The sequence below is a fragment of the Baudoinia panamericana genome (assembly GCF_000338955.1).
Source record: "Baudoinia panamericana UAMH 10762 unplaced genomic scaffold BAUCOscaffold_6, whole genome shotgun sequence".
NCBI lineage: Eukaryota > Fungi > Ascomycota > Dothideomycetes > Mycosphaerellales > Teratosphaeriaceae > Baudoinia > Baudoinia panamericana.
The window spans coordinates 443,479-468,594 of NW_006911262.1; the positions used below are offsets into that span (position 1 = coordinate 443,479).

The 25,116-nt window shown below is 54.7% G+C and overlaps 9 protein-coding genes across 9 annotated transcripts; 3 read left to right on the top strand and 6 right to left on the bottom strand.

Annotated features, from left to right (window-relative positions):
* Window positions 1–951: 951 nt before the first annotated feature.
* On the top strand, window positions 952–2,144 carry BAUCODRAFT_24148 (uncharacterized protein; the record flags this gene model as incomplete). Its single annotated transcript, XM_007677796.1, has 4 exons — window positions 952–1,061; window positions 1,087–1,152; window positions 1,203–1,247; window positions 1,298–2,144. The coding sequence occupies 4 exons, from the start codon at window positions 952–954 to the stop codon at window positions 2,142–2,144; spliced, it is 1,068 nt and encodes a 355-aa protein (XP_007675986.1).
* Window positions 2,145–2,978: 834 nt separating this feature from the next.
* Window positions 2,979–4,740, top strand: BAUCODRAFT_24149 (uncharacterized protein; the record flags this gene model as incomplete). Its single annotated transcript, XM_007677797.1, has 3 exons — window positions 2,979–3,201; window positions 3,263–3,355; window positions 3,410–4,740. The coding sequence occupies 3 exons, from the start codon at window positions 2,979–2,981 to the stop codon at window positions 4,738–4,740; spliced, it is 1,647 nt and encodes a 548-aa protein (XP_007675987.1).
* A 616-nt stretch (window positions 4,741–5,356) lies between these two features.
* BAUCODRAFT_33682 (uncharacterized protein) lies at window positions 5,357–9,238 on the bottom strand. The gene is made up of 6 exons (XM_007677870.1): window positions 8,859–9,238; window positions 8,311–8,723; window positions 7,846–8,257; window positions 7,362–7,769; window positions 6,592–7,306; window positions 5,357–6,538 (listed from the first exon to the last, which is right to left on the bottom strand). The coding sequence occupies exons 1-6, from the start codon at window positions 8,886–8,888 to the stop codon at window positions 5,841–5,843; spliced, it is 2,676 nt and encodes an 891-aa protein (XP_007676060.1). The 5' UTR covers window positions 8,889–9,238; the 3' UTR covers window positions 5,357–5,840.
* A 249-nt stretch (window positions 9,239–9,487) lies between these two features.
* BAUCODRAFT_147983 (uncharacterized protein) lies at window positions 9,488–13,202 on the top strand (the record flags this gene model as incomplete). Its single annotated transcript, XM_007678278.1, has 2 exons — window positions 9,488–12,335; window positions 13,018–13,202. 2 exons carry the CDS (start codon window positions 9,488–9,490, stop codon window positions 13,200–13,202), a joined length of 3,033 nt encoding a protein of 1,010 aa, XP_007676468.1.
* Window positions 13,203–13,282: 80 nt separating this feature from the next.
* On the bottom strand, window positions 13,283–14,368 carry BAUCODRAFT_70484 (uncharacterized protein; the record flags this gene model as incomplete). The annotated part of the gene is made up of 2 exons (XM_007678128.1): window positions 13,283–14,104; window positions 14,165–14,368. 2 exons carry the CDS (start codon window positions 14,366–14,368, stop codon window positions 13,283–13,285), a joined length of 1,026 nt encoding a protein of 341 aa, XP_007676318.1.
* Window positions 14,369–14,542: 174 nt separating this feature from the next.
* Window positions 14,543–17,008, bottom strand: BAUCODRAFT_70256 (uncharacterized protein; the record flags this gene model as incomplete). Its single annotated transcript, XM_007678111.1, has 2 exons — window positions 14,543–16,658; window positions 16,842–17,008. 2 exons carry the CDS (start codon window positions 17,006–17,008, stop codon window positions 14,543–14,545), a joined length of 2,283 nt encoding a protein of 760 aa, XP_007676301.1.
* Window positions 17,009–17,186: 178 nt separating this feature from the next.
* Window positions 17,187–19,177, bottom strand: BAUCODRAFT_33688 (uncharacterized protein). Its single transcript, XM_007677871.1, has 2 exons — window positions 18,597–19,177; window positions 17,187–18,538 (listed from the first exon to the last, which is right to left on the bottom strand). Exons 1-2 carry the CDS (start codon window positions 19,039–19,041, stop codon window positions 17,391–17,393), a joined length of 1,593 nt encoding a protein of 530 aa, XP_007676061.1. The 5' UTR covers window positions 19,042–19,177; the 3' UTR covers window positions 17,187–17,390.
* Window positions 19,178–19,484: 307 nt separating this feature from the next.
* Window positions 19,485–22,564, bottom strand: BAUCODRAFT_33689 (glycosyltransferase family 35 protein). Its single transcript, XM_007677872.1, has 3 exons — window positions 22,227–22,564; window positions 19,726–22,160; window positions 19,485–19,671 (listed from the first exon to the last, which is right to left on the bottom strand). The coding sequence occupies exons 1-3, from the start codon at window positions 22,406–22,408 to the stop codon at window positions 19,628–19,630; spliced, it is 2,661 nt and encodes an 886-aa protein (XP_007676062.1). The 5' UTR covers window positions 22,409–22,564; the 3' UTR covers window positions 19,485–19,627.
* Window positions 22,525–24,784, bottom strand: BAUCODRAFT_33690 (uncharacterized protein). Its single transcript, XM_007677873.1, has 4 exons — window positions 24,240–24,784; window positions 23,813–24,182; window positions 23,504–23,758; window positions 22,525–23,451 (listed from the first exon to the last, which is right to left on the bottom strand). Exons 1-4 carry the CDS (start codon window positions 24,471–24,473, stop codon window positions 22,850–22,852), a joined length of 1,461 nt encoding a protein of 486 aa, XP_007676063.1. The 5' UTR covers window positions 24,474–24,784; the 3' UTR covers window positions 22,525–22,849.
* Between the last annotated feature and the right edge of the window lie 332 nt (window positions 24,785–25,116).

Genomic DNA, 25,116 nt, shown 5'->3' on the forward strand with positions numbered 1-25,116 from the left:
CACGGATCTCGCCTCATGCTGTGGCTAGGTCACAGAGTCTGGCATGTTCTGCGGTGCGGAATCGTGATGGTTGGCTCTAAGATCCTGATCGAGGGCTACGCATGGCAGTGCTCCGGAATGTGGACTAGCGCACGCGTTGGCTGCACATTCCGGGCTGCTGTCTATGACGGTACGAACACACTTTCCTTTGAGTGCTCGCTCCCCAGAGCATAATTTCTTCGTAGCTATGCCATACCGTCGTTTGCCTTGCTGCCCACACACGCGTCGAACTTTTGGAGGCATGGCATGCAGAGAGCCGTGGAACGTTCTTCTTTACGCATGGGATGGCGGAAAAGCTTTGTGACGTCTGAAGACTATGAGGACGAGCATGGAACGATGAAGAAGACTAGAGAAACCGATTGAGTCTCGTTATTTGATCGTTGGAGAGGGTACTGCGAACGCGTCGCACGGTATTCGAGGCAGCTGATGGAGTTGCTTGCACATTTGCCAGCTTGGTGAGCTGCGGTCTGTCGATTGACACGGCATGTTTTCGAGTGCCCAATCGATTCGTTCAGATTCTCCGCAAGTTCGAGAGCGGTAAAGGACCACAGATGCTGCTTGTTGGCTAGTATCCTTCCGGTGCCGGGCCTGTCGATGGCAAGATGTAGGCTGGTGCTGCAACATCTCTTAGCTGTGGCGACATGTTCTAGGTGTTATGCGAGACTGTCCACAAGTGATATACCGTCACAAGCTGTTGCTTGATCGAATCCACGGCAAGACTGCGTGCTTGCCGTTTGCGATGCCAAGAAGTCGCCCTCCTAGCCGAGATTTTCGGTGGCTGCCTGCCAGCCAGACACAATCAGCGAGCCTCGACATCGACTTTGCACTACCAGCTCGTATCAACACCTCCTTTAGCACAGAACACGAGTCGAACACAAGCTCATCGACTCCCACGCACCGCACCATCCGGCAATGGACGCGCCACGTCGTGACGATGTGAACAACGAAAACTCTCTACCTCACGCCGCACTCGACTCATCGGTCACAGATCGTAGGACAGACAATCGCGTGTCAACATCTCGGTGGTTGTGACTAACAAGCTCACAGCGTTCGATCCGCGCTATGTTCCTCGTCCGACTGCGGCGCCGGCGGAGTGGCACCAACTTCCACAAGGTATGGTGACCTGTTCTTTGCAATGTGCCTGAGCGCTGACGTGATAATAGTCTGGACTCCCATGGTGCTGCCAAACAACATCAATTCGCCTCCAGGTGAGCTGCGACTCTTGTGAGATTACACCAAAATGCTGGTATTGACACAGCGCGGTGTCCGCAGTCCTCAGTGTTGCGCAGGCACTGGCGCTTCTTGGTGCTCCTGCTCCACCTATGGCACCGCCAGCACCGCCCATCCTCACCCTAGCAACAGCAGCTCTAGCACCACCCGTCTTCACCGGAGTCGCTCTTCCTCCGCCCTCGCAAGACAGGATTATCGGCCATCAGAGCGGTGTTGCGGTGCGCATCGCGGCGAACACGGACTACGGCAGGGTTCTCGACGGGCGACCACCGTTCAATGTTCGTCCGCCTAAAAATGTCGACATCAGCATGAAGGAGCTGTGCGTCTTCTTTCCCAACTGGTTCCAAAACCCCGCTGTCGTCTGTCGTGCCTTCCGCAACGGCTTCCGCCGCAGACAGCTCGCGACGCTGCAGCTCGAGGCTGTCGACGAGCAATATAATGAGCTAGAGATGAAGAAGGCAGGGGAACGCCTCCAGAAGCAAGTCAGCCAAGGCGCCAATCTCATCGATGGCAAAGACAAGAACGCTTCTTTTGATCTGACCGCCTTCAGAAGGGCGAAGGGCTTGCAAAACGACCTCACAGCGAATCGGTGGTTGTTGAGGGACGAATATCCCGGCCAAAGCAACGGCGCAACCTGGCGCGATATGACGCTGGTTGACATTGCAAGCTCCGTCCCAAGGGTCAATTGGCCTCGCGGAGGAGATAGGCTGCTGTTGACGGAATGTCTGGCCTACGCTGTCCGGCATCCACAGTATGATCTTGACACCTCGCACTGGGACTGGATCATCCAGCACCATCTGCAGCATGTTGCGCTGCCGCCTGCGCCAAACGCGCCGGACAACAGAGATACGGAGGCGCTCGCTCGTCTGTTTTAGGCTCACGAAAGCAGGCTACATAGTAGGAGCCGGTCACATTGACGGTGGAGTTTTGGAGAGGATACGGTTGCGTTGACTGTCGCGTCGGAAACGCGCCGAGTTGTGGTACAATACCACTGTGAGCTTGGTGTAGAGCTCACAGCGTTGCGATATTGTTTGCAAAGCGGGTATTGCGCGCACAACGAGGCGCGGCGGGCCTCTTGTTACCGTCTTTCGGGCATCTGAAACCAACAGGACAGACTTGATTTACCAAGGCATGCACAATGAACTCAGGTCGTCCACAGACAACACAGGGCTCACCATTATGTTATCCCGATCGTTCGCTCTCACAGTATCGCACCGTATACAGCGTAATAGCGCCGTAGCTCGCCAGCGTCGTAGAATATCTGATCGCTGATCGATCGCAAGCCATGCTATGCCTTCTCTCCCGTTTAGGAAGGCACAAGAAACCGGGAAGCCCCACCAGACGCAGCGCTAGCGCCGGGTATGCACATTGCTGGAGCTGTGGTTGGCTGTGCGTTGCGCTAACGTCGCCGGAGACTCAGACGGGCGAGGCCCTGCGACAGCGTAATGCTTCCAGAGTATTGTCCGAGCTCGTGAATTGCCTCGCTGTGCAAGTCTTATTAACAGTGCCAAGCGTTGTAGAAGTGAAGTCTTCAACACAACCGACACTTCCAGAGCAACAGTTTGTTCGCTTGGATTTCCGACACCCCCTTCTCAACACTTCCTGCGACCACCTTGACTGGTATCCTTCCTGTCCAGTCCACTTGCTGTAGCGTAAGCAGCCAGTTCCAGCAGCAACTCTGACCTTCCAAAACGACTTCGGTCTCAACAATGGAGTCGAACGGCATCTCGAACGAGCAAGGCGCTGCCTCGACCCCAGTCCAGAGCCAGCTCAGCACAGCCAGCTTTTCGGTTACTGCTCCGTCAGCGGCTGGGTCAAACAACACGCCAGAATTTAGCTACTTCGACCGCCTGTCGCCGCAACCCGGGTCAGACTTCGAGTCGATGATGAGAGACAGGCCAGGGCCGAGCTCTCCTAGGAGGTTGGTGAAGGGTAAGTCTTCCACGCCAGCCCCGTTTCGCACCGAGAGGAAGCCGCTGATGAAAACGTTCAGACATCTTCAGCCGCGTCCAAGGCGCCAGCTCGCCAGGCCAGAACGGAGGCCAGCAATCAGTCCGCCCCTCCTACCAGGCAACCGTCACTTATGGTAAGCTTGCCGCACCTTTCGAACGTTTTTGAGGTGGGCTAACACTTGCCAAAGGCACCAGCACCGGCAACTTCAACCAGCCTGCCTTCAGCCAAGGTGCTCCGTCACAGTTTGGTGGCCATCAGACAGTCCGTGTCCAGATGCCGAGCCGTGACCCTTCGTTGCAGTTCGAGCATGGCTTGAATAGCACTTACAACAAAAACGGCTTCCGCCTTCCTTTGCCACGATACGATCCTGTGATGCGCGATGTGTCCGCCATTCAGCAGCCGTATGGTGGGATGAGCAACATCAATCGCGCCGGACAGAACCAATTTCGCGGTCGGATCATCTTCGAAGGGCAAGGCGAAGTTGGTCACAGTCCGTACGGGTCCCAGATGCACTTGCAGGACTTCACACAACCGCCATACCCGCGCATGGCACCGGGAGCGCAATCTGGTACAATCCCAGATTACACCCTTCCAACTTTCAACCAGCCAATCAGTGTTAACGGAGCTCGCACCGTGGTGAGGCCAAACCAAGTCAGCGACAACAGTCTACCAGCTCCCCACGGTGGTGCTGCCCTTCCATACGATCCCATCCATGACAACAACTGGACTGCTGTCCGCGGACCTCGTGTCGTCGCTGACCAGCTGCCGAACCTTTCGTATGAAGGCGGCTACGACATGCATGCTGGCAAATTCATTGGAGGAAATCAACACTATTCAGTGGACTCAGTCGTCGATGGTCTGCTAAGGCAACCTGGGGACGTTGCTGACATGGATGCGGTTGAACAGATGCCGCCATTGGCTCCAGGCGGCACGGTCGTTGCATCGGCGGCAGATCCTGGCGAAGTGATCTCTGACACCACTTCAGCAAGCGACGAGAACCATGACCAGAGCAATGCTGGTCCCGTTCCAGCTGGCTGCATGCGCACCATAGGTGGCCGCATCCGTCGGATCAAGCAGAATGTCGAGCTCGAAGGTGCGCCACGCACAAATGTCGCTCTTCCACAGTGCGAGATGAGTGCGGTGGAGATACTCACCTTCTTCCCTCACCACACCCAGTGGCCGGGGGTCCTCTTTCGCCTCATTGGCAACGGCTGGAAGACCGCCGACATAGCCAAGGCCCAGGTCTTCGCACGTGGCCTGCTGGATGAAGACGGTTTAGCAGCCAGCCGTCGCAACGCATCGCTCAGGCACCAGGTTCTCACCAACGGAAAGCACGCTTTCGGCATCAACAAATTCAACTTGACACGCAACGCCGCGCTTGTCACCCCCACCACAAATTATAGCATGGCTGGCTACTTGCCTCGCCCACACGCCGGTGTGCCACCTCACCAGATTGTTTTGCTCGACCACAAGCTTATCGATCTGGCAAAGGACGTATTCAACATGCCGGAGCCTTAGGACGAAGGCATCGTGACGAAGTGCATCGACTGGGCTGTTCAAAACCGTGACGACAGCGCAATGGTCTCCCAGATTGTCAACATTGCTCAGACCCAAGGCTTCACCATGCCGGCCGGTGCTCAGACGACCGACTGGGACGAAAGTGGCCGTAACCGTGTACGTGCGTGGTAACACGGTCAGGCGGAGGTTAAAGCCATTCCATCACCAGCGGCAGTGGCAGAGATGCTCGCCGCAACGCCTGCAGATGGTGACATTGGTGGCGGTAGGGTTCGACATGGCAAGAGGTTTGGCTGGTTGAGCGAACCGAGCCGGAGACTGGGTGGCACTGTGGTTCGAAATCGTGTTTCTTGCCTACGACGTGCGTTCTGCAAGCTTGAAGGAGCGACTGTGCTTGTACAGCATGGCGTTCTGCGGCATGATGTCCTTCAGCGTGGCAGTTTCCAGCAGGTTGGGCGGAGAATCAATGGATGAAGGGTCAGGAAGTGAGGTCGGAAGAGGGCCCCACCCTACCGCCAAACTCCAGACAGTCACTGGCAGAAGCGATGGGATTGGGATTGCAATGAGTGGCTTCAGTCAGGCGGATGAGAATAGTATGATCAAACTGTTCATTCAGAGATCACGAACCACTTTGTCTATGTAGTCAAGACAAAGACGAGCTGAAAGCGGCGAGGCTTGTACATTTGTGCCCGTCATTGTTGTTCTCCCTTCCCTTCAGATTGCTCGTCTCCAAGCATCACTGTGGAGCGTTCGACAGGAGGACTTGATGGTATCCACGACATGTCTACGTGCTTGCGGTCGCTCCAGCACTCTATGTATAGTCCTTTACATGTAGCGCTCCGCCGGCCATGACCTGCAACGCCCCAAAGGGGGCCACCGGTCATCAGTGCTCTCATTGATTGTGGACATCCACATCTTTGAGGCGATGTAATGATGTGGCCACTAGCATTGTGCAAGAACGTGGCCTTACGCTGCTTAAGACGGGCAGGTCCACTAGAGCCGACATTAAAGCCGTGGGGTGAAGCTACGTAGTCTCTCTGTGTCCTATGTCCACGGATGAGCTCCGAGAATCCAAACCACATCCAGTCGTTGTGTGATCCCATTTACGCTGACACTTGTTGAGCGCCATCATGCAGCTGCGGTGCTGCGCCCGCCCCTGCTGCTTTCTCCCCAAGATCTACCCTTTGCACGTCTAGCAAGGCCGCAAAGTCGCACCCAACAGTCAACATGGCCCGCGCCAGTACAGTCCAAAGCAAATGGACAAACAGCCTAGTTTGTGGAACGATGGTAGTGTTTCGATCAAGTCCAGTCTTACAGAAATTACACACCAGAGTTAGCGTTACTGGAGCAGGCGATCCAGGTATATGCGGAAACGTGCCAAAGGCCTGGGAGCGATGACATCTTGGGCAAGGGAGGCACTGTTGATGCCAGAGTCGGATTGGTTCATTCTTCGCTTTGAAGCAAGCAGCTTCCACTGCTGTTCGACAGCCCACGCATAGGTCATTCGACGTAGACACCATGGAGGAGATGCGGCTTCGATAGTATCGAAGATCGCGGTTGACATCCATGACGGACATGTCCCTCAAGAACGGCTCCATCAGTTCATTGGGTGAGTCAGAGGATCCACTCAAGGCTATCCGGATGAGAAGCTTCAAGTTGTAAGCGACTCCGGTGACTAGTGACATGAACTTCTGCGTGACACCATTGGGAGGTGAAGTGGATTTATGCGACTCCACAACGTCCTGCATAAGCGCCACTATCTTCTTACAGAGTAGTTTCGACTCTCTTGAAAAAGCTACACCTACGTTGTTATTAGTACGGATCGTCGTGGAATGCCACCGCGTACTGACGTACCTGCTAGACTGGTTCGAAGCCTCCTTTCGTTGACCGATTCCAGTACCGCAAAAAGAAAACCTACCGACGACAAGACAAGGGATATCCTCTGTATAGCAAGTTGAGCATCATCGGACTTAGGGCTTGCCACGAATAGCTCAGAAATCGTTGCAGCCGCCTTTTCTTCGAAGGTACTCAGGATACTCCACGTCCGAGATATCGTGTCCTCGATGGAGGCTATCCGTTGCGACAAGGCCACTATATCGAGCTTCTGGCCGTCCATATCAGTCCAGAAGCTGCCGACTTTACGTATCGGTACGATATTGGACATTGTACAGTTCCAATATTTGTGTATCATGTAACATTCCGGATGCCAGTGTTGGTTTTGGCCGTCCCTGAATATCTCGACGAATTGCTTTAAGACGGGCAATGTGCAGCCCTTGCAGATTTTGGCGAAGGCCGAGGCGTAATGAACCAAGCAATAGATCCCACCGTCATGCTCGTAGTATGAGTCGCTAGAGCCGAAAAGAGTTATGCAAGACTCGTACCCACATCCGAAATGGTCGGTATGGTACTTTCGGTCCAGCGCGGTGACGTATGAACCACGCAAACTCTCGCCGCAGCTATAGCAGAGCAGATCCAACCTTCGGAAGTAGTCTCGTTCACACAAGGGATGTTGTTGGGACCCATCTCCAGGAACAGGAAAGAACTTGGTAGCCACAATTTTGCCACAGTCCTAATTCGCACGTCAGTGGAGTACCAGAAACACTGGAAAAGGCAATGCCCCGCACCTGACAGGTAAAGCATTCCAAGTGGAAAGTCGCGCCCAGTGCCCGGACGAATTGTCCGCTCAGAACCTCGTTGCACTTGCGACATGTTCGCTGAGGTCGGGATGTGGCCTCGGCGGGTATGCTCGGAGTAGGTGAACGGGTACCCCTTGGGGAGCTGTTGACTTCCGGAGTTCCACTGGGTTTCACGTCTAGCTTTTCTGCAGAGGCATCGACCGACCTGGGTCTGTCGCTAAGGACACGGTTGGGAATGTTGATGAGACTGGAATGCGTAGCAGCCAGACCGGACCGTATGCTTGCCTCGGTAGGTATATGCGAAGGCAGCACAGGTTGTGGTTCAGGAGTCCTACTTTCGCTCACGTCGAGCGGGAAATCGAAATTGCCTGCAGCTTCCGAGGTGGGTTCGTCAATCTACACAATCAATTTAGCGCACAGATCCTGCGTCGTGTGGACAGCAGAGATGCATAGCGAGATTCTCAAGACATACAATCACTGAAAAGCGAAGGCCAAGTAGATCGTCAGAGATCGCCTTTACTCCGGCATCCTGATCAGCAACTTGGAATTGCCGAAGCGTGTCGTTTTCCGAAAAGTCGATGAGATCTTGGTCTGGTTCTTCCGTTTGCTGTCGAGGAGCGCTAGTTTGTTGCCTGGCTGCTGCTAAGGCTCGTCGGTAAGCTGCGCTGTTGACAATGATGTCATCAAAGTCGAATTCGAGGTCGGAAGACGCCAGTATAGAATCGGCTTTCGAGTAGACGCTCGCTCGATCTTCCTGACTGTAGATTGACTCGGCCACTCTGATTAGTGGGTGAGAACGGCGCAGCGTGTTGGTTCGCTCTACCGTTTTCTTCAGCTCAGGAGCGTTCCGCTGTAACAATTGCGTGATCTCATTCAGAGAGTCCCTGCTGTGGTAAGCCAAGTGGTAATTCTGCCCATTAGCCGGTACGGCACGTACATCTGTAGAAGCTGAATCAGCGTGTTGATTGCCAGCTGCTGCCCTCGGATACCATCCAGAAGCTCTTGGAACTTCTCCTGCTTCCAGACGGTCTTCACTTTGCCCAGCCACGACAGCTTATCCAGGCCTCGGGCGTGCCTGGATACCTCACGAATCTCCTCGTCCAAGCAGCTGAACAGGACCATACAACCGGTCAGCGAGGTGTCTAAGGTCGCTGCTACCTCAGGTCTAGAGCGGAGGAGCTGTTCCGGGTTCTGCTTCGACAACACAAGGGCTTGAATCTGAGAGAGGGAGGCGCTGATGACAGCGACTTCGGCAGAGATCGCAACCATATTCCGTGGAGCATCTTGATACTTGCAAGACAGATCGTATATGGCTTTCCCTGTCGTCAGGCATGTTGTGGTAATCTTGGTCTAGGAATTGATCATGAGCGGGTTGACATAAAAGCACGCGAAAGTAAATGAATAAACGGCGGACTATGCTGCTTGCGATTGGCAGCCAAGAAGCGCCTTTGCACACTGTCTTCAACATACGCCGGCGAGACTTACGACTGTGGCTGCGATAGTAAACGGGTCCATCCAAGCAAGCGGCAGATGGTAAAGAAATTGTGCCCTTCAAGAAGATAGAGAGAAAGTGCACAGTAAGACAGTATACGGTTCATACTTCAGCTCCGGTCAAAAGACGTCCTCGCCGCGAGCAGGGCTGGAGCGGGCACTGTTGATGCAGGTCATGATAGTACATCTGGAAACGGTATAGACCAGAGGCGCGTATAGCGGTCCGTTTCGATAGCGCTGCAGGTTGCGAAGTTACCGGATCCTCGAGCATGGAGATGGCGGGAGTCGGTCGTGTGGGAGATATATCGGAGTTCCTCTAAAACCGATCGTAGAGGTGGCCATGACAGAGCTGGAGACAGTCACGCAGACAGGCGAGGAACGACAGCAGATTACAAGTAGAATTGTGCATGCTGTTGAGTGTGTACGGCTTAAGCCGCTCTTGCTCCCCGAGCGCCGACGTCAGCGTCTGTGTTTAAGACTTGCCAAGCCAACCATAGTGCTCGAGCAGGCGCGGTCACCGTACACCATACCGATGTATTGCAATGAGGCGTAAATACAGTAGCAATAATATAACGATTCGAAGTATGATGCATCTGGAATCTGAAGCATAGGATAATGCAGTGATGACCACCCTTCCACCCGACTCATACACTGCCCGACGACTCGAGCATAGTACACCCGAGCATCTCCACGCAACAGCACGCCGCGCATTCATAGGGCCTATTCCCGAAGGATGGCTCAAGAGCCACCGGAAGTCATGGTACAAGCGTTACGTATCTGGCGGTAGGACACCAACTTTCACTGCTGCACGTCCAATATCCGGAACCGATGCCCGAGAGCCCGTTGCACCCGAGAGCGACGCAGCAGACTTGCCAAGACCTAGTAGTCAGAGCGCGCAGACCAATGGTGCAACAGCGGATACAACAGCGAGTACGACAAGTCTCCTCCACGGTCAACGAGCTGCAGCAGCAAGTGAGAATGAGACCGCCCCAGAGACCGAAGATGCAGGACAAAGCCAGACAGACGGCGGGCATCTGTCGCAACGGGCAAGCAGTCTGCCGCTGCTTGATCAGGTGGCGAACAAAGTTAGTACCAACGTGCCGCGCATACGATTCAGCGAGTCTGCAAAGCACCAGCTGCGGCACAGAGCACAGCGGCTGGCGGCGAGAGGGACCTTTAAGTGGAACAAGCTACGAGAAGGCGAAGTGCTGAAGATGGACCGCATGCTGGTGCGGATGGACATTACTCAGCAGACGGTGGGCGCAGCATTCGACGAGCGCATCAGTGAAGGCGTAGAGACGAAATCACTAGATAAATGGCGGGAATTCATGATCGTGTGCCGCAGACACTCGGAGGAGGATGCAGAATCGGTACTGCAACTCTATCAAACGAGGGTCATTGCTGCGTCGGCCGCAGACGTCGGTAAGGCAAAGAAGCGGCCAAAGTTCGACGTTCTGCTGAGCCCGCGGCGAGCGCATGTCGATTTGTATTCAAGCTTAGACAAAACGCTGTGTGTCTGGACGACGAAGAACGCAAGGACAACCATCTACTATCTCCGACCACAGTCGTCGGCAGCGTCCGTAGAATGGTACACCTTCTTGCGTGGCATACTCGGCTGGAAGCGAGCACAGACACTTCAGGTTAATGTGCCGGATCTGAGTGTTTGCTTGCGGCTTGATGATCCGTTTGGGATCGTGGAGTCAAGCAAGCTCTTATCCGAGGCTGCCGAGGGCGATGACACTGCGCTTCTGCGGGCCGTGAATCAGGAGCAAGGTGCTGCAGGCGCCATCATCGCACGTTGTGTGAAAATGCTTGAAGCTTCTCCGGAGTGGACGGACGTACTGAAAGCATGGGCCCAGTACGGTCGAGTCGGCTTGGCATGGAAACGCTACGATCGCCTTGAGTGGGTGTACGGCGCCATCGAGCAGCGCATGTACGGCACTGTGGCCATGAACAAAACGCACGAGCTAGAACTTCGACCGAAGGACCACTATCCGCTCTACACAAAGACACAGGACGGAGATCGACTAGACGAACCGTTGCCTGTTGAAGGCTTCCTCATCCGCCTAACGTCGCAAAAGGGACACGAGCGCAGAATGGGCAAGATGCTGTACAAGCGCCTGTACTTCACCAGCCAGAATCAGTACCTATTGTTCCTTCGACCGGCGCAAGCTACGCCGCCTCCTCCACCGAAGATGGCAGTACGTGCGAACGGTAATGTACCAACTACCAAGCAACTTGTGGATGAAGTACCGCAGAGCTACGATGTTGATCCTTATCCGCTCGAAGGGAGGCACATCTCGTGGCTAGATACGGAAGCTGTGAAGTCACGCGCCGACCAAAAGGCGCATGATAACGAGGCTGCAGTGGAGGCGGATCGCAACGTCAACATGCTGATGCGCTGCGACGGGTTCATCGACCTGTGCGATGTCAAAAGCGTGCGTAAGATGCATCGTGGTGCCACGCCCGCCGACGAAAACCTGGAAGAAGGCCCAGATGTTGAGTTCAACACTGCGGATGAGTCGCAGGTTGGCACGAACAACAGCCGCACCGACGATGGAGATACTACTGAGGTGGACGATGATAGAGTCTTCGAGCTCGTACTCAAAAACGGTCTCATCGTTCGTCTCCAGGCACACGACACGACTGCGCGAAACTTATGGATGGTTCGTGTCCGTGCGCTCGTACACTACTGGCATCACCGTGCAAAGGCAGACATGGATCTCTTCAAGTCCGTTCGTGCGCAGAATCTCACCGCTCTCAACATCGACGAGCGTGCCGAGGCGCAAGTCGGCAGCTTCGCTTACAAGTGGGAGGTCAGCCAAAGTTATGCAAGTCCGATTATGTACAACATGTGTGGCATCGCGCAGTGCCGTGCCATACACCTATCTGGCCTGCTTTTCCGGAAGCCTAGGCGCCACACAACCTTCACTCGCTGCCACGTGATCCTTTCGCACGGCCATTTACTGATCTTCCAGGACACGCTCCGTGCTCGCTCCGGCCAAAAGCTCGTCCATATCCACCACGAAAGGATCGCTGCTATCGACCTTCAAGGCTGCTATCTCTACTCCGGTCTTTTGACGGCGAATGACCTCCTGTACCAGAACAAAACCTTCGATTCAAACGCACCGGGCCACCATGCTCTTCCCCGCATCTACTTGGAGGACAACTGGACCAGCACCGATGAAGATGCCATGACCACGTTCGTCATCTGGCACGCAAAGTCGAAGTCATGGTTCCGCAGCTCGCAGTTCGTGGATGACGTGCGTGACCGCGAGGCAGATTCCGCAAGGCAAGACGGTGATGCTGCAGGCGCGAAGACGAAGACGAAGCTTACTAGGGTCAGTCAGCTGGGCGCAACGGGAAGGAGCGTGGTTTTCAAGGCCCGCTCGCGTGCTGAGAGGGATCATTGGGTGATGGGCATACAGGTGGAGATTGAGCGGTTGGCAGCAATGGAGAGGGAGCTGGGCAGTGAGGATGTGCGATTGGTCGAAGACGGGAAGGCACGCAAGGCAAGTCATTGATTCGTCAGTATTCTCATGCTTGCGAGCACATAGTTTTGTTTGACACACGAAGCGAGGCGTTAGGACATTGCACAGATACCCACAGTCCAGCAGAAGTTCGGCTTAGCGCTTAGACAGCGCAGACGCACTGAACATGTGGGCACAACGGTTGCATAGCGGTTGAGATACATATTTGTAATGCATGGATGTTATTGTTAAGCTATCGAGCCTGGATCGCTATGTCGCTTCTCAGGACAATGCATTCACCGCAGACCGAAACGTTTGCTGGTGCCTAATCCGAGTTTATTACCTTGAAGCACAACCGCAGCTTCGACCATACTACACATTGCACCGTTCTGTCGACACAGGTGTGCTCACAGTCAACCTACAATTCCTGTAATAGGACAGCACCTGGTCGCCACATACCGTGATCGGATTGGCACAAAGCTTCAGCTTGACCAACAAAGGTAAGATGTGATCTGCTGCTCTCGAAGTCCCAGCCACTTACGGAAGGCCAAAATGTCTTCATGCCCAACCGCTGACCGAGGGCGTTTCAGGAATCGGCTCAGTGAAGGGCGCTAATCAGGTTCTCGAAACGGGCCAGTCTGGCGAATCGACGACAGCAGAACCACGTGCTGACCTATCAGCAGCCGAGAGTGTCACACCTGACAGCAACGGAAGCGAGGAGGGCGACACTGGTCTTGTTGGCATTAGCTATTACCCAAGTATCTGGCCAACAGTGATTGCGCGAATCAACCAGAGCACAGTGAAGAAGATGCTAAGCCAGATGGCTAATACGGCGCTGGCAGACATTGACTTGCTTGGCGAAGGCTAGCTTGTGGTGGCTGCAGAAAGTGTTTCTTTTCTACCTCGATTCTTGCTGGTCAGTTTGCAGTCTGGGCTTGATGAAACGACTTACAACCCCATCTCCCTCGCCTTCTTTAGCAACCTCCGCTTCTCGTCCCTCACCATTGGCACCTCTTCCGGGAAGCTTTCCCTCCAGTTTTCCTTCCCGCCAAGATAGCGATAGACCACTCTCGAGTCCAAGCCTTCGCACTTAGGATCTTTGCTCGCCTCATCGTACACCCTCAAACCCTCGTGGCCTAGCGCGAGCTTCACGCCAACCCTCTCTGCAGTATCTACGGCAAGCCCAACGTCCTTCCTCATCAGACCAATGCGGAAGCCACCCTTGTAACCTTTGCTCGATGGAGCATCGGGGCACAGCCCCGGTACAGGACACCAATCATCAAGGATCGCTGACTGGGCGGTCGACGTATGGAAGATGTTCGCCAGTACACGTGGATCCATACCCGACGCCATGCCAATGTTCATAGCTTCGCTGGTAGCAATCGAGATCATAGCGCTGCAGTAGTTGTTGCAAAGCTTAGCTGTCAGACCCAAAGCAGGCCCACCACAGCAGAATATATTGCCACCCATCATGCCAAGCAGCTGTTTCAGTAAGCTTACGTTTGCGTCGTCTTCTGCACAACCGAGCATGAACGTCAATGTTGCCTTGTCGGCGCCAAGCACTCCACCGGAGACTGGCGCATCGTAAAACCTGGCCCGTGGGTGCTGTTCAGCGCAAGCATCACGTACGGCAAGCGATGTTCCAGTATCGATTGTAGAGCAGTCAATCAATACCTTCGAGCCGACGTCGCCAGCTAATACGCCCATTTCTGGGGTAAGGTATACAGCACGGACATGGCTGCCTTCAGGTACCATCGACAGGACTAAGTCCTGCAAGAAGAATATTAGTGCTATCGCTCAGGCGGACGGTGCTACCCAAGCGCGGCATACGGACTTGTCAGTGACCTCTCGTGAGCTTACGCAGGCATGCACTCTGCCCTGTCCTTCTTCAACAAGCCGTTTGACGGCATCCGGCACAACGTCGTATATGTAGAACTGAGTGTCATTGCTCATCTTCTTGAGAAGGTTGCCTGCCATGGGTAAACCCATCAGGCCCAGGCCGATCCAGCCGACACTCTTTGGAAGGTCAGCCATGCCTTGTCTGCACCCAGTGATGGTACAATATGACAAAGGCGTTATTGATCTGAGAGATCGACCGTTAACGATGGATGACGGCCGTGTCTGGCGTAGACGCGGGGTTGAAAGCCAGCGATGTCGGCTTTTCGTCAGTATGCCAGTGCGCGCTCTTCAAACGAATTCCATGCACATTCACCCTGCCTCAGCCATCTCAGTGTCTCCATTGTGCTCTGCTTCCTGGCCGCGTCTGACAGGAATACGCACCTCGCTGCCTTTACTGCCTCTCGGTGTCTCCAGTGCCTGGACCAACGCCTCGCCCTCTTCAGGACTGAGAGAATTGTTCAGGATTGTGTGCGCAGCCTCCACGACCTCATCTTCAAGTCCATATTCAAGCACTAGTTGCTCGCTGAACGCGACGCGACTCATACCAACCAAGAATTTGTGGTGCCCTCCGAACACCGTGCTAAGCTTCTGGTTTAAGTCTATAGTGTCGTACATTCGAAGTAAGTGGTAGAATAGCCGGACAGCAAGATTGACGGTTTGCGCCACCAATCCATGAGCGCTCGTAATGCCGCTAGGACATAGCATCGAAGGAGGTAAAGTGTACAGCTTGTTAACTTGCGCATCAATGAAGCGGACCAGACGGCCAATTGCGGACTTGTGCGAAGCGATCAACAGACCGCCATGATCTGTCCGACAGATGGCCTTGAGGACGTCTAACACTTGCAGCCGGAGGTCAGCAATCTCAGCGTCGGTGTAGGCAGGCTCATCATGTGCCGGCTCAGGCATCTCGAACAGCAGACACGTCAAGCGGTCGACTATCAGCGGCTCCTGCTCCGCTTGCGTCTCTGCGTCGCTGCTGATGGGGCCGTTAGTGCCGTCAAGAGCAGAAGTCGCGAGGATTTGCAATGCTGTCGTGATCTGGTAGATGGGCTGCGCTTTGTGTAGCATGAGCAATATGAACGGCATCTCCACCACACGCCAGAATGCAATTATGCGATCAGTGTAGAGCTCAGCGGCTTGAGCGAGCTGGAGTAGTAAGTCAAGAACTTCGTCTGCGCAAATATCATCTTCCAGCTTCTCTCTAGCCGGTCGGTCAAGGGTAGCTGCAAAGGTAGGGTTGATCGCTGCTCTCGCCGTCGCAGAAGCGAAAGGTTCGATGGTCCGGATGCCTAATGAAACGGCGTCGTCGATGAGCTGACAGGCCGTGGATGAGGGCTCAAGATGGAGGGCGAAGCGGATAAGATCCAGCAGCAGGTATAGTGGAGCGAAATGTTTCTCGTTCAAACAGCGGGTCCAAAGCTGGAATACAGCTCGTGACAACTTTAGCGGCAGGTACTCCTGCTTTTCGGGGATCGCTGGCCGCGCAAGCTCGTCCGTAAGAAACGTAGCGATGGACTTACCAGCAGTTGAGGGAAGACTATGCTTCGCTAGAGCTTCCAGTGTGTGCTCATGACCTTGGAACGGACTGTGATTCAGCAAGCGCTGCATGAATTCGAAGCGTTTGTCCTCCGCAAGTCGGTCACTTGCAGCTACATATCCAACATTTGTTGGCTGCTCGGTACTCTCCTGCCGCACTACTCCGGCCGGATGCGTGAAAGAAAGCGGCGCGACTGGGCTGTCGTTGGCTGTTCGCTTGCGCTTGCTGGCGTGCTTCGGCGTAACATCTTTTGGCTTGTCTTTACTCTTGCTTGGACTGATCACATGGACCTCGTGATCGTCGAAGCCATCTCCCTGCACCATTCGTTTGGCCTTTCGTGGAGTTTCTTGCTCCATTGCCGTCACTGCCGACCGAGCCTTGCCTGGTCCGTTCAGTCTTTTCGCTCTTTCCGACTCCTGCGCAAGGTCATGTTGCAAGAAGCGATTATCCGTCTCCATTTTCTCACGTTCCTTCTTACCAGCCTCTAGCTCCGCTTTCGTCTTCATCGCTTCATCCCTATGCAACTTCTGCATGACTGCGATTCTGCGCTCATACTCCTTTGTGGTCTTGTCATGATTGGCCCTTACAATGGCGATCTCACCCTGCTTTCTAGAAGCAGCGTCGCGAGCGTCCTGCTCAGCTTGGCGCAGACGAACCTGCTCCGCCTCGAGCTCGGCCACTCGTGCCTGGAGGGCAGCAAGATCAACGCCATTGCTCGCTTCAGCCTCCAAATCCCACCCTTTGGGAGCGTGAGCACCAAGCTCAGCATCAGCTGCTGCGAACGCCGCCTCAGTCTCCGCATCTAGAGCAGCTTTTGCTGCATATCGAGATGTCACAGGGCCAGATGGCCGGCTTGGTTGCAGACCTGGTCGTGCAAGCGGAGCTGTGCTGCGAGGGACAACAGCAGAGGGACCGGCCAGATCAACGACGTCTTCTTCGTCAAGCCCATAATCGGACGACGGCGGACCGGCCGTGTTAGCTCGAAGGCCATTCGAGTGGCCTGAGCCTGACTGGCTGCGTTGCTGCGAAAGCTTCCACGGTCCTTGCTGGCCTATACTGCCGTTTCGTGACAGACTCGAAGGCTTCCGGAGAGGCTTCTGCACAGGACGAGACTGTTGAAGTGCAGTCTTGGCCCGCTGGGTAGAGGCAAACGCATTCAGTTCGAGTTCCTGAAGGGTGTTGTCCGCGAGTCCGTCAAGGTCGTCGTCGAGCATGAACTCGTCGTCGTCGTCGCCCATCGTAAGACTGCCGAGCTTCCATAGCCTCTGCCTCCAGTGAGTGCTCGCTACACTGCACGAATAAAGCGCATATTTACTGTCTCCAAACGCAGACGCGAGGTTCACTTAGCGCGTCTTCAGGCATAGACTTTGGAGCCTTAGGCCAATTGAACGGAAATATTGAGTGAAGAAGTGAAGGCGGCCAACATCTAGTGAGTAACTGTGCGTCCGTAAGAGTAGATAGCTGTGCCTATCATATAGTGCTCATGTACATCGTCAACGTCCGTGCCACGCCTTGAGCGCTGCAGGTATAGCTTCGCTACCAAGCCCGGCTCTACGCCTGGGAGCAACGCCAACGCCAAATGCTAAGCCTACACTATACCGCGCTACCAGCCTGCTCGCCTCAAGATCCCGAGCGAGTCGAACTTCTCCCTCGTCTGGAATCCGCATCGCTGGTAGCGGCTTCGTAAGTCGGTATCGGCGGACTCCGCTCCCCATCGGATGCCAGAAGAGGCTGCCGCTCATTCTGCTCGGATGCTCGTGGCGTGTCATCCGAGCCATCATCATCAACCTCCTCCGGACTCTCGTACTCTGGTGGTGGGTGGTCGTGTGGCTCGAATGGTAAGCCAGGATCAATACGCTGCGGTTCTTGCGGCGATTCTTCAGAAGAAGCATCAGCGCTTGTGCCTTCTCCAATATCTTCCTCCTCGGGAGTCGGATCCATCAGATTCAGCTGCGCTAGCGAAATATCTGTGGGCGATCGTTCAGGGCCTGGACTCCGCGTTGGCCGGCCCTGTAACCGCACCTGCGCACTGTTCGTCCGGCCATGACCGCCTATGTAGCCTTGCCCTTCACGAACGCCTTCTCGGCCGCCCTCCAACAGTATGCTGCCAGCCTCACTGCCATATGGTGGAGGCGGCGCCAAGCTTCCAGTCATGGGTGCCAGACCCCATTTTTTGACATTCGCTTCGATGAAGACAAAGCCCATCTGTCCGAAGTTGACGTGAACATTGGCTGGTCCGTTTGCTCCAACTGTGGGAAAGAAGTTCTGCAACTTAAGGCCATGAGCGACATCGTCCAGCTTCTTGCCATTGCGCGTGAAGAACACAGTGCCAGTCCGGGGCCTATATCCTACCCCAATGACATCGCCTTGCACGAACGGTGGGCCGTAAGTGGTCGGTGCAAACGGCTGGTTAAAGCGACGGTGGCCGGTCGAGGTGTATGCGATTGATGTCCGGTGCAAACCGGGTAGCCTGAACAGCGGATATGGTTTTGTCGTCACTCCAATGTTAACAATCGTCGCATCCGGCTTATCGTACAGCTTCGCTTCCCAGTAGTAAACTTCATTCTGTTTCGGTATTGGCAGGTTACTCTGGACGCTGCACTCTGCGTCGAAGAACTCAATCTCCGTCCGTGCCTCGACAAAGCAGTTAGCAATCTCCAATTCCGGCTCAAACTCCCACGCGGAGACGCCCTTTTCTTGTATAGCAAGAAACTGTGATAGTGAAATATCCGTCTGTGCAGACTCGGGTGGGTTTGCTTGGACGAATGCTAGCCACAGACGTTAGCTTCCAAGTCATTGATCGAATTCACATCTCTTGTGATATACCTTTCGCCCTGTGATACTCAGCCCGCTGCAAGTCGTCCATCTCCGCCAACGCCTCCTCCTCTTCCCGCAGGAACTGTTGCTCATCGTCGAACTCGCCAGGCCTGCTCATACGGTCCAAGAGAATGCGGCCTCGCATAGTATACCGGAAGAAGTAGATTATGGCTATCACAATCGCGACCAGCGCAGCAGATCCGAAGGCAGATAGCATTCCAATAAGGATGCCTTTGCCTGTAGATCCAAGCTGCTGTATCCGGGATGCTCCTGGCTCGGTCCACCACGGATCTTCTGCCACACCATCTCCGCCATGGCTATTGGGCGCATGCTCCAGTCGCCAGTGTATGCTGCCTATGTGACCTTCTGCGTCGAAACTCGACGTCTCTTGCGCCGTAGAGACGTAGGATGTGGTGAACGTCGGGTTGCCATTGTGAAGCGCCGCCTGCGCCATCGGCTATGGTCCGCTCAATGCTGGTATATTACGTCCGCTTCTTGCAGTCCGCCCTCCACAATGTTATTGCGCCTAAGTCGTCCTGATATTTGTGTGTCGACGTAGAGAAGCGACTCCCAGCTCCGGCCTATTGGATAGCCAACACGAGAGTCGTTGTGAGAACCAACTGCCAACCGTTGCTATGTTACCAATGAAGCCGAGTATGTTGTCGCGGATACTAGGCACGAAACGGTTGGACGACAGCATTGCTTCATCACGCACGCTCCAAGAGCGGAGTACGGCGGCGGCGCCGCGCCACGCAATAGGCACGTGCGTGATAGCGAATTAGCGCCTACCCGCTCTCGGTAGCGATAGCCGTAGATCTGTGGCTGTGGCTCTGCTTTGACGTTGTACAACCAACGAGAAGGCGGAGCGTGTCCATCGCAATTGGCACAACAAAGGTTGAGTAAGTCGGTTTCTCGTTTCAAGGAGGACTAGTAGACTGTCTACTGTATTATGTGAGATCTACCGGACACCAAACGCAAACGAACTTTTCACTCGCTTCTCAACCATACTCCGTGACGCATAACAGTCATTTCATTTTCCCTCATGCACCATTCTGCTTCGGCGGTGTCAAAGGCTCGACATTCCCTGTCCATGTTCGTTAGCGTGAATCAGCGACATCGATAGATACGCAGCACTTACAGATCATCTCCGCATACTCATCGATACACCGGTCACTGCTGAAAAAGCCCATCCGGCTCACGCTCGTGATAGTCTTGGTCAACCACGCCTCCTGGTCCTTGTACGCCTCGTCAATGAGCTTCTGCGTGTCAATGTACGACTTGAAGTCGTCAGACACGAGGTAGTAGTCTCCGTGCTCCACAATCGAGTTGACCAGAGCCGAGAACTGGCCGGCGTCACCGAACATGCCGGACTTGATGGTGTCGAACACTTTCTGGAGCATGGGGTCGAGCTTGAAGTCGCCGTAGAAGTGCTGGTGCCGTAGGTCCTCGACATCTTCGGAGAGGTTGCCGAAGAGGAAAATGTTGTCCTCGCCGACTTCACGAGTAATTTCGATGTTCGCACCATCGCATGTACCAATAACCAGCCCACCGTTGAGCACAAACTTCATATTCGACGTGCCGGAAGCCTCCGTTCCAGCCGTGGAGATATGCTCACTGATATCACTAGCCGGAATAATGATCTCCGCCTTGCTGACATTGTAGTCCTCCAAGAAGACCACCTTGAGCAGGTCTCCTATCTCCTTGTCCGCGTTGATGACCTTACTGACCTGGTTGATGAGATGAATGACCGTCTTCGCCATCCAGTAACCAGGCGCCGCCTTACCACCGAAGAACGACACGCGCGGCTGCACCTTGTTGCGATCCTTCGGAGACATCGCCTTGAGCTCGAGATAGCGGTGGATAACGCCGAATATGTTCAGCTGCTGGCGCTTGTACTCGTGGATACGCTTGACCTGAATGTCGAAGAGAGCCTTCGGGTTGACTTTGATGCCTTGCACTTCTAACGTATACGCTGCAAGACGGGCTTTGTTGGCGTACTTGATGTCCTGGAATGCCTTGCGGAACTCCTTGTCGTCGACATACGCTTCGATCTTGTGGAGGAGCGTTAGGTCACGGAGGTAGTCGTAGCTGCCCAACTTGCTGGCGATGAGCTCGGAGAGACGCGGGTTCGCCTGGTGCAGCCAGCGGCGCGGCGTGATGCCGTTGGTGACGTTGGTGAACTTGTCTGGGCCATAGATCTTGACGAAGTCCTTAAAGATCGTAGTCTTGATGAGGTCGGAATGCAGCTCGGCGACACCGTTGACCTTGTGGCTGCCAATAAGCGCGAGGTAAGCCATGCGCACCATCTTCGGATTGGATTCCTCGATGATCGATACGCGAGACAGCATGTCGCGCTCCTTGGGGAAGTTACGCTCGACGTATTGCAAGAAGTTCAGGTTGATGTCATAGATGATTTGAAGGTGGCGAGGCAGGAGGTGCTGAATGAGCGGCACAGACCACTTCTCGAGTGCTTCCGGAAGCACGGTGTGGTTGGTGTAGCCGAAAGTGGACTGTACAATGCTCCATGCTTCGTCCCACTCTAGGCCCTCCTGGTCAATCAGGATACGCTGAAGCTCAGGAATGGCGAGCGTCGGGTGGGTGTCATTGAGCTGAATGGCGACCTGATTCGGGAAGTCCTTCCACGCCTTCTTTGACTTCTTGAAGCGGCGGACGATATCGTAGAGTGATGCAGCGCACCAGAAGTACTGCTGCTTCAAGCGGAGTTCCTTACCACGCTCCAGGCTGTCGTTAGGATACAACACGGCGGAGATGGTCTCCGCACGCTGCTGATCAGCTACGGATGCCTCGTACTCACCCGAGTTGAACTTCGTGAAGTCAAACTCGCCGTGGGAGGCCTTGCTAGACCACAAACGCAGGTTGTTCGTTGTCCTCGTCCCGTAGCCGGGGACAGGCGCATCGTACGCCACAGCGGTGACAATCTCGCCGTTCTCCCACACACTGACCTGCTTACCGCTCTCGTCCATGTACTTCCGGACATTGCCGTAGAACTGCACGTCCACGGTAACATCATGGCGAGGGAACTCCCACGGGTTAAAGTCAAGCCAGTAATCCGGCACTTCGACCTGGTAGCCATCAATGATCTCCTGCCGGAAGATACCGTACTTGTACCTCAAAGCGTAGCCCCAAGCCGGGTAGTTGAGCGTAGCAAGGGAGTCGAGGAAGCAAGCCGCAAGACGACCCAGACCACCATTACCCAACGCAGCATCTCGCTCCTGCGAGACAATGTCTTCCATACGGAAGCCGAGCTCCGAGAGACCCTTGCGGGCTACGTCCTTCATGCCAACGTTGAGCATGGCATTGTCTAGCGCTCTGCCCATCAAGAACTCGAGGGAAAGATAGTACACTCTCTTCTGGTCAGCGAGCGTCTGCTGCTGTTGCGTGCGGTTCCACTCAATGACCAGCCGGTCACGGAAGGCCAGAGCTGTGCCGGAGTAGGCGGCGGCCTCATCGCAGTTGAAAAGGGAGCGGGCGAGAGTGGTTTCGATGTGCTTGACGACCGCCTGTTCGAACTCATCCGGGGTCGTGAATTCTTTGGCCGAGTACTTCTTCCATCTGCGGACAGACACAAGCTCGTCAGTTAAGGCTCGTTCTTGGAAAAGAGCGAATGTTGTCACTTACGCCGCTCGTTGTGGCTCAGGAATGCTCGCCTCAACACTCTTGATTTCTTGAGCACCAAAGCCTGTGACGGTCCGCTTGTGCTTCGGCCTTGTGATGCCTTCCGGGCCAACAGGACCCTGGAAGTCAGTGATGGGAGCGGAAGTGGACGGCTTCCGCTCTCGCTTGCTCTCGGTGGTTGCCATCTTGCCGTAGTCTAAAGCAATCAAGTGAGGGAAGAGGACCGGAATACTTAATCACGTTGAGGCTGAACAGATGCTAGGAACAGGACAAGCAGTGCTGCGACGACGTGGCTAGTCGTGCCGGAGCTAAGTGGCAGCACATCGGCAGCGTGTTTATCGAGGGCCTCGAGCTCCCTCGACTCCACACAACACTCCTCGCGTGCATTGAAGGCGGGGTGATGTGGGGCACTCTGTGCACTTGTCAGCCGCCGATCAGCGTTTCTAATGCGCATCGGCGGAAATGCACTTGCGGACGCGGTGAGTAGCATAAGCATATGCTCTTAATGGCATCGTGCTGTTGCTACAATGCCTACAATGTCTCTGCACACGCATGCACATGAGGTTCCTGCCCAATGCACCGCTAAGCAAGCCAGTCTCCGACGCCAACAGACTCCTTGAACACTTTCATCTCCGCCGAGCATGCAGCTGCAGATTTTCGCCCAGATACTCAAGGACCTTTATGCTGACCTGTCCTTGATTGTAAAGGTGCTTCGCTAGCCCTTTCACGACCTCCATCTGTTCTTCCGGTGTCAGGCCTGTGATAGCCGTCTCGATCACGCTGCCTACGGACGCCTTGTACACTGCGATAAACGACTGGTAGTACATGAACGCGAAGAAGCCCATGATGAATTGACAGTCCATGCGGTCCGTCATGCCGCCATGACCGGGTATGCTGTCGCCAAAGTCCTTGATGTTGAAAGTTCGCTTGAGGCCGGAAGCGAAGAAGCCGCCAAAGGGTGCGATCAAGCTGGCGAACGTGCTCATGATCATGATGTGAAACTGCATGGGCGAGACGGTAACCTTGGTTGGTAAGAATGTCCAGTTGTGTGGAACGAATGGAAGCTGGTATGTGCGCGGGATAAAGACGGGATTCGGTTCGCATTCCAACCCGGTGAAGATGTTGGCGCCGAGGTCGTTGACGGGGCAGATGAAGTACTTGTACTTCATGAGAAGGTTGGTGAGAGCGAAGCCGAGGATGATCGTGCAGATCCAGGCGCCGACAAAGCCTGCAGAGACAATCAGTGAGAAACTACACCATCCGAAGTGTATACTACGTACCTTCGACAGTCTTCTTCGGGCTTAGCTTGATAAGCTGTGTTCGCCCGAAGGTGATGCCGCACACGTAAGCGAAGATGTCGTTCGTGATGACCAGTGAGACGGGCAGGAAGAACCAGATCATGCCTTCGAAGATATTGTTCATGATGAAGTGCGCTTGCACGACGATTAGGTAGAGGGCCATATGAGTCCATGCGAATTGTGTGAACTGGAACTTGTAGTGACCCTTCTGCAACGAGGCGACGAAGAAGACGAAGCCTATCCATCTCTGTCAGTAACGACCGCAGCTCTATCCGTAGAAGCGTGACTCACCCATAACATATAGCATAAAACTGATGAACCGATGATGAGTCGCAAACGGTAGCAAGACCCGGTCGATCAAGACGATGTGCTTGAAGTAGTATATCACACTTTCGCCATACAGGAAGTACATGGTCGTGCCGAGGAAGTACCAGTTTAGCGTCTTGGTGAACCGCAGACTCCTGGCTCGGGAAGGCACGTTCGATATCGCAATCACCTCCTTGAACGAGATGATCTGTACGGCTGTCACAATGATGATGATATAGATATGACCGGCGAACATGGCGCCAAAGAAGATGCCGATCATGATGAAGGTCCAGAGGGCGCGAGTCCAGAAGTTCTGCTTCTTCTTCTCCGCCTCGGCTTTCTTCAACTCAGCAGCCTGGAGACTAGTAGTCAGCCATCATCATCGTCATTCCACGCGCCGTGCGACACATACAGTATCATCATCCTCATTCTCCGTCGCCCATCCGCTGGCGCTGGTGTCGGTCCTATCGAATCCAGGCCGCTCGTGCTTCTCGTCAAGCTTGTGTATGCTGCCGTTCGTGGCGCGTGTAGGGCTCTTTGCGCCATTGCTGCGACTCGAACTGCGTGCGTCGCCGTTCATGTCGGAACTACTCTTGCTCATCCGACGTTCGCGAGTCTGGAAGTGGACGTTTGACTTCTTGGTCATGATTTGTTTGCGGGGCTGGCAAAGTGTGCAGAACAGTCGTGGATTGCCTGATGGAAGGCCCCTTACTCTGTGACTCTTCTTCGTCACAGGTGTCGCTCGTTCCTGAATGATCCGCTGCGATGGAGCGCCGCGGAAGATGGACACGTGCTTCACTGCGCGACGTTCGAGATCTTCGTACTGGTCGCCTGCGCCAGAAATTCTCCTTCAGGTGGCTGGTACTTGTGGAGCGTCAGTCATCGCAGCATTGTGTCAAGCTCACAGGCAATGGAGAGTTGGCATTCGGAGGCAGAGAGTTGGCGACTGAACTTGGTGCCAAGCGTCGCAAACACGTCGGCCGGCTTGGAAAGTCTCTCCAAACTTCGTCACGCTGCATGTGAAAGTGGCCTAAGCGCGAGTAACTTTCCGGCTGGACTTTGACTTGACTCTGCGCGTTCAACACCTACATGTCCCCTTCGTACCCTATGCCATTACCGTGTCACCCCCACGATCACCCGGTCTTCTCGCCAGCTGCGCTCCACTACGCAGTACGCACGAGCCATGCAAGTTCATGAACATCTCCCTGTTGCGTGTTTGCGAGAGTCGGAGCTTAAGTCCGAGACGCTAGGCTCAATCGAACCCTTCCGCCATGCTGTAGCTTCGCTCA